The following is a 16,100-nucleotide window of genomic DNA, read 5'->3' as shown; positions in this document are numbered from 1 at the left end:
ATTTGCATACTGTCCGTGCCTGCTTTGAGTGACAAAGTCAGAGCTGAGTAGTTGTGACAGAGATGGTATGGGCCGTGAGCCTGCAATATTTATGTCTGGCCCTTTAAGAAAAAGTTTGCCCACCTGGGGCTTAAAACAATGATTTATTATTTCTCACAATCCTGTGTGTTGGCAAACTGGGCATTTCTTCTGCTGGTGTCAGTTGGGATTACTCAAAAAGCTGCAGTCTTCTGACAGCTTGCAGGGGCCAAGCGTCCAAGATGGCTTCACCTAAGTGTCTGGCAGTTGGTTACTGGCTGTCAGCTGGGACACCTCCACTCCTCCTATACGTGGCCTTTCTTCCTCCAGGAGGTTGGATTGGGCTACTTCACAGCATGGTGGTCTTGGGAGTCTTAAGAAGGCCGGAACGGAAACGCAAGGCTTCTCGAGGCCTGGTCTCTGGATCTCATACAGTGGCACTTTCCTCATAGTCGCACGTTCAGAGCAAGTCACTAGGCCAAACTAAATTCAGGGGGTGGAGAAATAAACACTTCTTGATGGAGAAGCAGGCACATCGAATCACAACGGGGCCTGGGCGTAAACGAGTGTGTTTCACTGGAGACCACGGTTAGCATGATCTGCCACAGGCTACTGTATATGAACCGTTTCTATGTGGCCTAGAATTGGTTGGTGTTTTGCAAAAACCAAATTCTGTTGGCTTATGCAGGTGAGAAGGATCCTAACGCCACCATTATATAAAAGTTTTTGTTGTTCTATTTCCCCGGCAGCTTTTCTTAGTGACACTAAAGACCGAGGCCCTCCAGCACAGTCACAGACCTGGAGAAGTGGCGAGAAGGTCCCCTTTGGGCAGACACATTACCTGAGAGCATTTGAAAAGCCCCCGCAGGTGCACACGCAGGCTCTTCGAGACTTTGAGAAGGTAAGTCACATGGGTGGATAATTGTTTTCCCAAGTAGAAGGAGTACCATGGGATAGTGAGGTCTCAGGAAAATACGACTGATGGCTTAGTCTGGATTGTGGGCATTCTTATCAGAATGCTCTCTTTCAAGAGCATATGTCCCCAAAAGCGTCTGTAGTATAAGCTGTGTGCTGAGTGCTGTGGTTTGTGGGCAGAGATTCTGCCTTACCATTTCCAGCCCTGGTTTACTTCTCAGATCAATTCAGGAAGTTTAAATGGCACCCTGAGACTCCATAGCTGGACAGCAGTGAGCCCAGGGGACCTAGTCCAGTTGGCTGGCGTTCTATTCTCCGTAGCTGGCTTGGACCACTCTACCTGTCTGGATACTGTCGGCAGTAGGAGATGCCTCAGCCACAACCATTTGCTTCTCAACAAGAATCTGTCATCATTGCTCAAAACTGATTCAACTCTTTTATTGTTTTTTGGGGGGATGTCCTTCACAGCTTTATTTGTAATAGTCAAAAATTAGAAAAAAACCCAGATGTCTATCAACGGGAGAAGGGATGACCTTTTGTGTATTCATATAGTTGAAAACTACTTAGCAATAAGAGGAAAGAGCTACTGGTTCGTACAACAACATGGATGACTGTCACAGGCAAAAGAAGCCAGACACGAAGAATATGTACTGTGTAATACCACAGGTGGACATACAGGTGTGCACACAAAGTGTGGAATCATTTGCGTTAGATGTTAATGCTCACCAGAAAGTATCCATTACAGAAGAGACGCTAAACAATCAACTAGTCAAAATAACTCAGACGTTAGCCCCCTGTGGCAACGAATGCAATAGACACACAAATGCAGAGATGTAGGTGAAGCCTGGGCCCAACCAAGACCCTTAAAGCTGCTGCCACTTTAGATGTCCATCCTGTCAGCCAGAGGCCATTGCTCTGTCGACAGGGCACTGTTCATTAAGGAAATCCACCAGCTCCTTTATAGCAAGTTGACTACACTGGGTGCTTCCAAGAACAGTCAGTGCTTCCTTCTCACAAGATTAGACACCTATTCAGGGGATGACTTTCCCGCCCACAGAGCTTCAGGTAGCACCACTGTCTGAGGGCTTAGCGAGTACCCGTTCTACTAGCATGGAATTCCACGCAACACAGCATACCATCAGGGAATCCACTTCCTAGCTAAAGAGGTTCAGGAATGGGCCCATGGCCATGGCATACAGTGGTCATATTGCACACTGCACCATGAAGGAGCAGCAGAGCAGGCCGAGTATTGGAATGGCCTGTGGAAGGTGCAGTTGAAATGTCAGCTTAGAGGCAGTGTTCTGTGAGGGTGGAGTGCCATCCTCCAGGCTGCAGCGCATGCACTGAATCTGAAACCTTTATGTGATGCTGTGTTTCCAGTAGGAGCATGAATACCTGGGGTTCAGGAACCAAGGGACTGCTGCACTCAACACCATTCCCTTACCCTTAGGTTTGGCCAAGAGCCAAATGACTGATAATGTAATCCAGGTCCCCAGTTCCCTGTGATCTGGACCGATCCCAGGAAGGCTATATGATAGAACCCGTCTCCTGGCATTTGTATGGCCTGGAAAGAACACCCAAGGTTTCATACCCCCTTCCCACCCCACTGCTAAAAAAGGAAACAGCTCTCTGGTGCCCCCTGGGGGTTACCCAGGGATGGGGCCACACAGGAGTACAGTGTCAACATGCCCTGAGATATGTGGGGTTCTTTCATTATTGAATTGATAGTTTTTGACATAAAATAATAACATTCCATTTTCAAAAAAGGAGTAATAAAGCAGCGTTGACATGGGTTTCTCCTGTCTTCCCTCAGTTTGTGAATAGAAATGTTTCACTAGGACCTAATGCATATCCTACCAGATTTTCCTGTGGACACAGAAGAACTCCATGTCACGTGTGCCTGAGAATTAAACAGCCTGTTATTGCTTTGGTTTTGTTAGTGCCCATAGTTGTCATGGATACTGGTTTGTGTGTGTTTTTTAAGACAGCAAGTTTGCAGGAATATTAAGTGGCTAATTGACGACTAAACCTCTGAACAGCTGTGTAGTGCTGATAGTGGGAGTGGGGGTGGTAACACCCCAACCCCTTCCTCTTTTTGCACCTTTTGATTCTGCTTCAGTGGGTGCTCTCTGAAAGGCAGTCTGCCTGCATGTTCCTTTCGGTTGAGAGGTGATTTGGAACATACCGTGTTTCCCCCAAAATAAGGCTGGGTCTTATATTAATTTGTGCTCCAAAAGACGCATTAAGGAGCACAAATGACGCAGGGGACGTCATCCTGAAAAATCATGCTAGGGCTGATTTTCCAGTTAGGTCTTATTTTCGGGGAAACACAGTAGGTATGAGGGGTGTCTCCTCCACTGAGGGACTGAATGGCCGGAGGCTGTGGGGAGAGGAGAAATGAGGGGCTGAACTGGGTGACAAACAGAGGTGACCTGACTTTCCAATGTGGAGTTCCAAGTCCTGGAGTTTTTAGCATACTGGTCTCATATCCTGATTAGTCCTTACTTCTCCACGCTGAGAACCACTGACGGAGACTGAGCTGGGACACAGAGAAAAGATCATTGAGATTATTTTAAATCTCTCCCCTATGTGGCCAGTAGTAAATACCAATGAGGCAACAATACACTTTTTTGTCAGAAAGGTCACTGCCAGGGCCCAGAAGTTGTGACTTTTTCAGGGTCATAGAGTTTATGGACCATGATCATAAATCCTGACAGGTTATTGGGTTGGAAAGATTTTTACATAGAAATGGTGTTGAGAAAAACTTCTTATATGCTTTCTCACTTGATCACAGTACCCACCCCACCCCCAGCACATCTGGGCTGAGCGAGACTAGAGCAAATAATACTAGCTGGCATGTCCTGATACTTTCTTTGTGTCAGGTACTGTTTTAAGTATGTACAGTATTATCTCATTTAATGTTCATGACAACCCTGTGAAGAAAGCGTGATTATTACCCCAGTTTACAAATGAGGCAATAAAGGCAAAACAAGGAACAAAGGAACCAACCCAATGTCTCATAATGTGGGCCTGAAAATACTTGTCAATTTTGTGATGGAAAATAGTACTTTCCAGATCAGGGAGCTCAGCTAGAGAAAGATTGGTGGTAATGGGACTGGACTATTAGCTCCTACTTAGGTGGCCAGAGTGCCATTCTGTCTTCTCTACATAAACTGGAAATCTCCTTAGATCTCCCAATACTCTCCAGCACATGGTTTTTATTCCATTAATTCTGGACTGCTTGCAATTCACAGCGGTGTCATACTTCCCAGTCTTTGTTCTGCCTGGAATAACTTTTCTCTCCTATTCTTTACCTGGTTAAAGCCTACTCATCCTTCAAGTTTCAGTGCAGGTGGCATTTCCTTTCTTTTCTTTCTTTCTTCTTTTTTTTTTTTTAGGATACCTTCCCTGACTCTCCAATCTCAAAATACATACCCTGGCTCTAAGCTCTTCAAGGGTCAAAAATACCTCTTGCTCATCCTTTTCTACTTTCTAGAATCTAGCACAATGCCAGTACATAGTATGTGCTCAGTAAATGTGTATCAACTAAACCAAACTTGTTGGATTTGGAGTTTCCTGGCCTATTTTCTTCCAGTCAGTTCAACTGGATTTGTGTTCCCCCAGCCTCTAATCAGAATTCACTGCATGTATTCACAGTTGAATGGTTCTAAGGAGGATATTGGTGTACTCATTGATTGGTTAGGATAGGAAATTGGGAAGTCAAGAGAATTACATTTGTTTTTAGCAATGAGTTTAAAGGAAGACAATTTTCCATCTCAATTGGGATGATAAAATTATACACAGAAAATAAGAGAAAGAAGCAGAGACCTTCTGAAATACTTGACAGGACTTACTAAGAAGATCATAATAGTAGCTAATAATAATAAATATTTATTGAGTATTCATTATACACTAGGGACTCTTCTAGATATTTAATATATTTTATTTTAGCTATTTTTCAGTTCATTTTCCTAACTTATGAGATAGATATTATTACACTCATTAGACCAGTAAAGAGACCAAGGCTCAAATAACTTACCTAAAGCTATACAGGTTTAAAGTGGCAGACCCAAGACAACTCTAGTGATTTCCAAGGTTCTTAGAGAAATGAGAGGACCATGCAGAGAAAGAGACTGAATTGGTGGAATGTGTGCATGTGGTTTTATACATAAACACAAAATGGCAGACGCTACAGAAAAGCTGTGGTGGGGTGGGGTGTCTGTGGCCCTAAGGTCTAGAGGGGGCCTCCACCGCTCTCTCCTGTTTACACATTTTCTAATAATGTTGTCTTCAACATGAAAATGCCAGCATAACCAACTGCAATGCTTGCCTAATTATAGCCTGAAGCCAGCTTTCCCTGGTAGTCTGAATCCAGCCACAGTGAGTCAGCCTGATGAGGCCCCACCCATCGCGGCAAATTCTTCCACTTGGATTTGAAGTGTGAGTGTGTGTGTGTGTGTGTGTGTGTGTGTGTGAGAGAGAGAGAGAGAGAGAGAGAGAGAGAGAGAGAGAGAGAGAGAGAGAGAGAAAGAGAGAGAGAGATGGGGAGAGGAACAAGTTCTAAAAGGGACTTTTCTACCTTTACGGAGATCTGAGTTATCACAGTCTGGATTTCCTGTTCTAGTTTAGGTGAATCTGAATCGTGTCACTGCTGCTCTTAGGTCAGCAATTTCAGTGCTTCTGGAGTGTTTCTCTGTAATTACAGCCTTGGAAAATAAATACTGTTAGTGAAGTACGTTTTCATTTTCTTTCTTAAATAGCATTTATGCTCCCCAAACCACAGTGCCCCAAGCCTACTGGTTTTGTTTTCACTAGTGTTTTGAGACATTTAAGAAGTTATTAGATGAGAAGGGAAGTGGGGGGGAAATCTTAAGCTTTCAGCAACTATAAGCACAGAATTTTCTTCTTTTTAAACATGACTTTTCAGAGTCATTCCACATGGTCATTCCACAGAACTTCAGCTACGTTTTCATTCTTAAGTGGAATAGCCAACGGTATGTATCAACTCAATCATCTTTTAAGAACTGTAAATAAAAGAAATGATTCTGAGTGCTGTGGAGGATACAGAGATTACAAGTTACCATTCTCAAAGAGTTTACAATCTGATTAGGGGCACACGACATTTAAAGTATACAAGATTTAATTTAAACAACATCTAAGGCAACAGAGGCTGAGATATCACAAGACTAAAGTAATTGCCAAACGACTGTATGTCTTTAAAGCCTAAACATTAGCAAAACATTTTTTAAATTTGTATTCATATATATACATATACATATGTATATATATTTCTCTTTTTCACTGTATGGAGACAAGTTCTATCTTTCTTCCTATGGACCTTGAAGAATTTTATTCCAACAATAATTTCCATTCTAAAAATAAAGTTTTGAAATAGGAACAAAAATAATGATACCAATTAGTATATATTGAGTGCTTATAGTGTGTAGTCTGCTGAGGTTGGTATAACCATTATTTATATTTGTTCAGAGAGGGACACTGAACCTGGAAAAAGACTAGTGGTTACTAGGAAGTGGTAGAGCTGGGATTTGAACAAAAGTGTACTGATTCCAGAACTGAACTTTTAGCCACACTTTTATTATGCCTCTCTCGGGACAACTGATCCCTTATTCATTTGTTTCTTTATCCACTCACCCCCAGAGTAGGTGGGCACATCCTGTGTGCGAGGCCCTGTTCTAGCTGTTAAATGCACAATGATCACGTACGAATGTATAAAAAACCGTATGTTCAAGGGTGACTGTTTATTTCAGTATTTTTATACTAATAAAATATTAGAAGTAATCTAACGATCCATCAAAGTGAGGGTTTGATTGTTTCAAGTATGGTATATACGTACAATAGAGCATCACAGAACATTGCTCTGGCTTGGAAGGATATCTGTAATAACAGATTTAAGATTAAACAGCCAAGCAACAACAATTGAATGACTGAATATTTCATGAAAGAAGACCTCATTTTTGAAAGACAGAAAAATAGAAATGTCTGGCAGGATAGACACCAAACTGTTAATGGTAATTATGTCTGGGTGATGGGATTAGCCATAATTTTTGCCTTCCTTATTAATTTTCTGTCATATCTGAAGTTTTAATAACATGTTCATTTTATTTATCTAGTTATGGAGCAGATGTTTCTAAAGCGTTTACTATGTACACAGCATAATGTCTTAAGTACTGCAAATATCAATAATGAGTAGGCAAACATGGCTCCTGCCTTCGTAGTGTTTACAGGTCAGCCAATTACAGCAGAATGTAATCATTATGATGAAAGTAGAGTGTTACACAATCTATATCTGGGTAACCTAACTCAGCTCCCTAATTATGGCTCCCAACCTAACTTAGTCTGAAGGGATGGGAGAATTCAGGGAGAGTTTCCTAGGAGAAACTACAACTAACTGGGGACCAGAAGGAAAAGTAAGAAATAGCCACTAATATGGACTCTGGGAGTGGAAGAATGATGAATGTTCCTTGCATAGGAAACAGCATGAATCAAGACTCAGACGAAAGAAAGAACTATAATAGGTTACTATGTCTTAGGGTGTGGGTGCTGGAAATGTGGAGAAGAGTTGAGACTGGAGAAAAAGGGAGAGAGCGAGGCTGATATGCAGCCTTGCAAGTTGTGTAAAGGCTTTTAGATTTTATTGGAGATCAATGGGGAGCCTTGGAAAGCTTTTAAACATGGCAGTGACATTTTAGAAATGTCCCCTTGGCTTCTGTTGTGGACTCTGGATTGGAGGAGTCAAGTCAAAAGCAGAGAGAGCAGTTAGGAGGCTGTAGGCAAAGGTTGGTAGTAAGACAGTATAGGAGTTACGGACATGGACGGGTGAAAGAGAGATTTCCAAAGCAGAAGTGACAGGACTACGTGATTGATTGGCTATACGACCATTGATGGGAAAGAAGCGCAAATATGACCAACTGCCAGTTCATCTCTACATTCCCATTCCAGGTTGTCACCTGTTGTACACTCCCAGAAAAGTTGTACACTTTTCCCTTAATAACGTGATTTATTTATTCAAAATCTTTCTTTTCTGTTAGAATCTCAGCTCCATGATCCCAGAGACAGGATTTGTCTCGTTCAGTACTAGACATAGTCATTAGCATAGTGCCTAGTTATAGCAGACATGCCTTTTCTTTTTTCGTTGTGTTTTGGATGAATGAATGATGTCACTCTTTCTTGCTCAGGCAACTACTAGGTGATACCGCCCATTGAGAAAGGGAACGACTGGAGCGGGCACATGTAGTTCTTTCATAATCCTTAAAACAACAGTAGCAAAGACCAACGCCAGTAAAGTGATTTTCGTTTTGGGAAGAAAATTAAGGAGATGCTCCCCGTTCTTAAGGAACGCTAAATCTAACTGGGGAGACAGACAGATACTGGTGATCATGATGCCAATAGAAGTCTTTGGAGGTGCCCTAACCCAGGCTTTAGGACCAGATCGGCTTCCTTGAGTAGGTACTATCTCAGCCAAGTCCGTAAGGGTGAGTTGGAGATAGTTCAGTCAGCACTGAGTGGGAGGTGAAGAGCAGTGATGACATTCCAGGCGAACACCCGTGGCAAGTCCTGGAGGCAGCAGAGAGCCTAGTGAGTTCAGAAACAGGACGCTTTTTGTCATGGCTGGAGCTCTGGCGTGTTGACTGAGGTTCAAGTTGGCAGTGTCTCCTCCGTACTCCCGGTCAAAGCCTTGTTGTTGCAGCCAGGGTCGTTCATGTTATACTGTGAGCGCTTAGCTCTCATGCCTAGCGAAGGTCCTCATTGTGCATTTGAAATCGCCTGCTTTCCTAGAGAAGGGCGGAGAAAAGATTATTGAAAATCTAGAACAAGTGGGGAGGCCATCCCGGGATATGTTCCCCTTGCCTCTCAGAAGCTCAGCCAATAATCTTCCGGGGTTGAACCAGTTGTGAGCCAACAGCACCAAATCCTGCTGGTGTCAATCGAGCCAAACTGATGGAGAACCTCCTTTGGAGCCTGGGGGTCCTTGGGAGATGCCAGCATCAGTGCCGCTCCACTGTCATGGCTGTCGTGGAGCTCCTTTAACTGTCTCTGACAGCACTATTTCTGGCGGGGCCATTTATTTTTGGTGGTCAGGGAGTTATTTGTTTTGGTTTGGTTTTATATAGTTCATAGGGCTCTGACGAGATGGGGACTGCGTCACCTTGTTATTCCAGAGTTGGGGGTGTGCGGGTGTGTAGCTATGGTGGGGGAAGGCAGCGGGAGAATCGTCTGAACCCCTATCCGTTATCCGCATGATGATGCCACCTAAGATGGGGTTGTTTATCGACCTCATGTAACAGCGCTGCTGTTGGCTCTCTTGTCATCAGGGCCAGTTATTTCAAAAAAAGGCCGTGTTGACGATGGGAATCTGTGTGCTTCTGAGTTTTAGGGAGAGAAAATGGGATGTTATTATTAATATTGTAATATTTAAAAGACTCTGGAACTTCTGGAATGATGATGAAATTTCAGAAACAGCATTTCAGGAGACACGTTATCCAAAAGAAAAAAACCCAGCTCTTTGTAGAATCTGCAAGTCTGCTCTCTGAAGCAGGCATCCACAGGTGGTTTCTGGAACACAGGGCTGAAATCCTGGGTGGATGTGAAAGGGTTGATGAGTGGAAGACCAAATTCATTGACTTTGGTTGACATTTTCCTCGTTAGAATGGTCTGCAAAAGATACATGTATTCTTCAGGTCGGCCTAATGAGCATGTTGTTTCTGTGTCAAAATCCAATGGATTATGTTTTCTTTCTGTTTTATCAGAGGATTGTAACAAAACTTGCACTTGATAAAAGTAGTAACTGTGACTTTTCAATACTGAAGGCTACTTAGAGGATCCAACATCTAACCTTTATGTTAGGACCTCATAATCTAAGCAGGATTAATATATAGAACATTTCAAAACGATCAGTTCTAAGCCATTTGTTTTTAAGTGAATTGAATTGAATTTGAACTGTATCATTATTATAAAACAAATCCTCTGTAAATAGCAAAGGACCGGGCAAGTTACTTCTCCCAGCTTGGGTTTCTTTCTTCTTCTTTTTTAAAATAGCAGCTACATTGAAATATAATTTGCATTCTATAAAATTCACCTCTTTAAAGTGTATGATTCCATGATGTTAGTGTATTCACTGAGTTGTGCAAACTATGACCACTGTCTAGTTACAGAACATTTTCACCACTCCCAAAAAACCTCACGCCCATTAGCAGTCATTCCTTCTTCCCCTTCCTTCCAGGTGCTGGAAACCACGCATCTACATTCTCTCTCTATGGATTTGCCTTTTCTGAATGTTTCATATAAACGGAATCCTACAATATGTAACTTTTTGTGCCTGGCTTCTCTCACATTAGTACATGTAGTGTTTTCAAGGTTTATCCCAGGTGTAGCGTGTATCAGTACTTCATTTCTTTCTGTAGGTGACTAATATTCCATTTTATGGATATACTGGTATATCGTGAATAATGCTTCTGTGAACACTCGTGTGAAGACAGTAATTATATCCACTTAATTTTGTAAGATAAGTCCAACTCATTCAAAACAGCCAGGAATTAAACTTTTCTAATCCTGCAACTCAGATTTTATCAAAAAAGCATAGGGACTCGCAGACACGTAGATGTACTGTAAGTAAAAGTTTTTAAAATTACATTTATTGGGGTGACAACGGTTAGTAAAATTATATAGGTTTCCAGTGTGTATTTCTATAATACGTCTGTGAAACATACCATTGTCTTCCTTCTCCCTATCCCATCCCTTCCTGTCTACCTTTGTCTTTCAATCCAGGATGAGTTGGGTTCCTGGGTTTGATTCCACTGGATGCTAAAGAACAGTGATAATATTTATTACCTATTTGTAAATGAGTAGTACAGTGTCAAAGGCTACTTAAAACACTGTGGGTCCTCTGTTTACCACGTGAAGCATATTTTTATTACCACAAAATGGAAAGATATGAATTATCACAGATATCAAATTAGTAGAGTTTAAGTTGCAGATGTTTTATTATATTTGAAAAGAAAGTGTGAGTTACAATGACCAATCATGTTTAGTGGAGTGGAACTTTATTTTTAGGAGGGGGAATGGGTAAGAGATGAATATGTGTTCAAGCGTTTCCATTCTAAGTGCTCTCTGGGGGGTCTGAATATGATTAGGCAAATGCGAAGCTGGGTTTTTTTTTAAAAGGCTGACTCCACGGTTATTTATGTTAATGGAGCATGACATACAACAGCTGGGTTGTAATCCCTCTCTCGTTGGCATAGATTGAGTCCTTATTAAAGTCTTATTTCCAGCCTGGGCTAATACCTGAAGAAGCAGTGGGAAGAAGAAATTAAGGAAAGAGCACGGGGGAGCCCTTAATGTCTGGAAAAAATATTTTAAGAGTGAAGATTGTCGATGTAGTGTATAAAAAAGGAACGAAAAAGAAAGAAGCCCTGTCTCTGGATCAAGAGCCTGCACTGTTTATTTCCTAAGTGATGCAGCGCTTTTTTAAATGTAGGGGTTCTGCCCACAAGAGGGGCTGCCTTAGTAGTTGGTCTTGTGTGCAGCCCAGGTTTGTGCATTGTTGGTTGTTGGCGCTACAAAAAGTAAACAAACATCAGCAATAAACAAAACAATCTTCCCCATAAGCGGTTCCTGGCCCTCTGCCACCCACTGCGCTTCTCCTCACACTTTGTCCAAACTGAGAGCCAAGATCTGCCTTAGAGGGACAATCTCAGGCTGCTCACCTTGACTGTCAAGGTCTCCCTAAAACAGTTCTTCCTTTTCCGTCCTCCCTGTGCCCCCATTATAAGGCCAGTGTGTGCCATTTGTTTCCGTCCAGCTGGCCCCCTATACCTTTGCATATGTTCCACCTGCCCTGATCGCCTTATATTGTCACCCCAGCAGAGCCAAACTTGATTCGTCCTTTAAGGAGAGCTAACACGCCAGTTCTCTGTGGAACCTTCTGCCAGCTCTGTCCTCACTTCTATAGTTTTTACCATGTGGACAGTTCATATTGGCCTCTAACTGTAATTTGTCATCTTATTCCCCGTTTGTTCAGAACTCTTATACAAAGTCCCGATTCTGCATTGGGTGTTAAAATTAGTCTTTTATTCTAGAATAACTTATTTTAGGTAGAAGATAACCTTTTATAAAGAGGAATGCCTTTTGATATGCTCTGCATCCTAAAACATCTGCATTATCTTGTATGCAGATTGAGTTCCCTTGGAATTAAATCGGGTGAGGTCAAAGTCAGTAGGTTAATTATTCATCCGGCAACTATTTATTGAGCAACTACTGTGTACCAGGCTCCATTCTTGGTACTAGTGATACAGGAGTTAATAAAACAGGCAAAATTCCTGGCTTTCTCATGGAGTGGACATTCTAGTAGGCAGAGACAGACAAGAAACAAAATCAATAAGTATAATACTTTAGACAACGAGAGTGCTGCAGAATAAAAAAAACAATGAAGGGAGATATGAAGTGCTGGGGTGAGACATAGACTGAGTTACAGCGTTAAGAGTCTAGAGAAAGAGTGTGCCGTGCAGAAGGATCAACAAATTCAGAGGCCAGGAGGAGGGAGGGTGCCTACTGGTTTTGAGAAATGGAAAAGAGAAACAGTGTGACTGGAGCAGAACGTGTAGGCGGAGAGTTGTAGGGAAAAGTAAAAGGCAGGGAGGAAAGAGGCGCGAGATTATTTAGGGCTTTGAGACTTAGGCACTAGTGAGATGGCCGAGCCTTTCACTCTCAATTAAATGCGAACCCGAGGGGGTTTCCAGCAGAGGAGCAATTGGACACATTTTGAAAGGGTCATCGTGGCTGCTGGGCGAGGAATGGACTATAATGACTCAAAGGTGGGAACAGGGAGGCAGGGGAAGGGGGCTATTCAAGTAATTTAGGGGAGAGATCGTCCTATCTTGGTCCAGAGTGCTAGAGGTGCCAGTGGCAGTGGTGGTGGATGGGTTGTATATATAAATGTACATATATATCGAAAGTAGAAGTAATAAGATTTACAGACAGATGACGTGCTGTGTATGAGAAAAAAGAGACAAGAATAACTCAGAGGATTTAGTCCAAACAACTGCAAGTATTGAGTTGTTACAAATTGAAGTGGTGTCCGGTGAGGAAGGAGCATGTGCAGAGGGAAAGATGAGGAGTTCAGTTTTCGATGTCATAAGTAGGAGACGTCTCTATTCAAGGGGAGACGTCTACTAGGAAGTTAGATCTAGACTAGAGTTCAGCGAAAAGGTCAAGATGGGCAAATGAAGTTAGGTGAACAAATTATCATTTTCTACAGTAACCGTTCTAGCAAATGTAGTTTCTTTACACGTATTGGAGGGAACCTTTCTATATCATTGAAAAGTTGTGAGAACGATCTAAGCAAGCTAGCCTGTATCTAACAAATCAACAAAGAAATGAAATATATGTGGAATCCTTATCTACTCATTCATTCAACAAATATTTAGGGAGTGCTTCCTAAATACTATGCAATGAAAACACAAAGGCACAAAATCCGCCTTGCCAGCCCTCAAAACACTCTAGTCTGGCTGAGATGATTAAACAAGCTGTGACTGCTCGGTGGAATGAATGTGACTGAAGAGGTTTTCTTGGTTGTTGTGGGACCGGAAGGAGGATAGCAAGACATCTAAGTCCTTCACCCTTTCCTTGGCAGTTTACAGACTAGTTGGAGAGACATAAACACATGACAAGTTAAATAGCCCTAAAAGGTGTAAAAACACCCCTTCAAAACAGCAGAAAAGCAATATGGTGAGGCAGCATCTGAACACTTACAAAATGCTAATGTTTGCCTTAGGAGTTCAAAAGAGGAAAAACTCTGTCCAGGCTGGCGTAGGAGGGAACGCTTTGTTTGGGTGGGATTCAAACTACATAGGACTTGGAAAAAGAGACAGGGTGTCTTGAGGGGATGTGATATGGTTTTCCTTTGTTTCTAAGAGTGACGAGATGCCTGTGAAGGGTTTTAGGGAAGAGAGATGACAGGGTAAGATGTGAGTTTTGAAAACATTATTGTAGCTATAATATGGAGAACAGGTGGCTGGAAGGAATTCTGGCAGGCCTGACAGACTGTTGCAAAAGTTTTTGCTATGGAGTTTGTTGTGGGAGACTTGGGGGTTGTTTGCGAGGCAAAAGTGATAGCCCTAAACATGGATAAAATCTCAAAAGAAGAGAGAATGAAGAGGGAATAAAAGGCTAAGGACCAACCATCATTTAAATACTCATTTTAAGGAGCAGAAAAAATATAGAAAAGGGGTCAGAGGGATAGAAGAATAAGGACTCACCGAGCATAAGAGGAAATAGGCATTAATGTGCAGAAAGAAATATCTGGGTTGGATAAGAATACCCGGCAATCTTATACAATTTTACTTTTCATGAAACTTTCATTAAATTATCTCACTTGATAAAAGAATCCAAGTAGACATCAAAAACATTAGCAAACACTAATCTTGAAGCTGGGATCCTGGTTCCCTCTGTGCAAAATGGAGGTGATAATAACCAGGTTATTCCTCTAGGAGCTTAGACCAGGAAAGGGCCTTAAAAATCACCTAGTTTCCACTTTTTAAAAATGAGGGCAGTTAGGCCTCTGGAGAAGTGTACTACCAAGGTCATACAGCTATTTAGTAACAGAGCTGGGTCCAGAAGAGGATCTTCTTGAGTTTTAATTTAGTCTTTTCTCTTCCTCACGCTAAGCCTAAATGACATCCATTTATTCTAAGAGCACAGATTTTGCGAAAATGAATTTTAAATATCTACATTTTTTAAATGAGAATATTTTGTCATAACTTGTCAACGGTCTGTGATAAGAAGTGTGTTGACTACTTACAGTTCAAATCTATTCGAGAGAATGCTCAGTTCTAATTATGCCTTCCCAGGGCCGCTTTATTCATCCAGACTTTTTCTGTCTGTCAAAGTGAAGTGCAAGTCCGAGGCCTAGCGAAGTTTTCTCTCGTCATCCCAGTAAGAATGAATCACGGCAGTCTTCTGGGTTCCCATTGAGTCAATGTTTTTCAAACATTAGGATGCAATCAATTCAGTGGGTCACTCTCAGAGAGAGAAATCGAATAGATAACATCAGAATGCCTCACACATAGTGATGGCACCATTGCTTTGTGAAGCTTTTATTTCATTTGTGTGTGTGCACTGGATTGCAGTATGAAATGTAAGAAGCGTGACTAACAAAGGATTATCACGTAATACACATACCTATATGTATGTAGGCATCCAGCTCTTTGAGGGTTGAGACTGTTTTATCCGTGTGTACCTAACTACCGTTAGGTAGTACACCTAACGTACTACCTGGTGGAGACTCAGGTGATGGAATTATTATGAAGAGTGAAGAAAGAGAAGAATGACAAGCAGGCAGGTTAGGGAGGAAGTGAGTACTATAAACTTTTTAGTTGTCTGTACTTGGGATGTTAATATTGATTTTTTTTTTTTCCTCAAGCTAATATTACTGCAACCAAGAACCTGTGTTTGGTATCTGTGTGGCGCCCAGTCACCTTCAATGTCCCGTGTCATGTGGTATAAATAACACTTCCTGCTAATGTTGCAGCTGTCACTCAAGGATCTTAAATTGCTTCAGGAGCAGGATCTGGTGATGAGTGCCTGGCCCCACTTGGCAGGTGCCTGAGTTAAGAACCAGTGACCCGCTGAAATCTCTGGGCTCCAGGCTGACGCCCCCCCACCCACCCTAAGCCTTTGACCCTGCCTTTTTGCGAGTTTGTGTAACTGGTAAACAGAGTTTGCAAAATTTCCACTGAACTGGAAGATTCCTTCTTTCGTGGGGGTGGCTCTGGTGTATATGGAGGGAGGTGCACCGGTAATAAAAGCTATTTATTTAAAGCGCCTCAGTGACCTAAACATCTAGGGAGGAAAACTGGGAAGAAACCGATTAGAAGCGAGTTTCTGGATCATCAAAGGAAATTAGGGACCCCTCTGGTGAGCAGGTCTTTTAAGACTCACAACTGGCAGAAAGGAGCTATTTGGCCTGGGGTCACTATCTTGTGGGCAGTGCTCTTCTCCGAAGCAACCTTGTTTCTTGCTTCTGGCCACACTCCTTTGGGTTTTATTGTGCAAACCAGCCACCAGGAGGTTACATGCCCACTCACACCCCACGCCCCTTCATTCCCTTCTCTTTTTTGTAACCCCACCATCACATGGAATTACTCCCATTC

At 42.2% G+C, this 16,100-nt stretch overlaps 1 protein-coding gene across 18 annotated transcripts in view; it reads left to right on the top strand.

The window, feature by feature from the left end:
* Positions 1 to 16,100, top strand: part of PDE4DIP (phosphodiesterase 4D interacting protein) — a 176,127-nt gene that overhangs the window by 39,074 nt on the left and 120,953 nt on the right. For all 18 annotated transcript variants that reach the window (XM_081080511.1, XM_081080497.1, XM_081080483.1 and 15 more), the window contains one exon: positions 768 to 919. In XM_081080511.1, coding sequence (XP_080936637.1) covers positions 768 to 919 — 152 coding nt within the window. The remainder of the gene's footprint in view (positions 1 to 767; positions 920 to 16,100) is intronic.

The sequence above is a fragment of the Rhinolophus hipposideros genome (assembly GCF_964194185.1).
Source record: "Rhinolophus hipposideros genome assembly, chromosome: 19".
Lineage (NCBI taxonomy): Eukaryota > Metazoa > Chordata > Mammalia > Chiroptera > Rhinolophidae > Rhinolophus > Rhinolophus hipposideros.
Note: the sequence above shows the minus strand (reverse complement) of the source record. Positions and strands in the feature narration are given on the sequence as shown.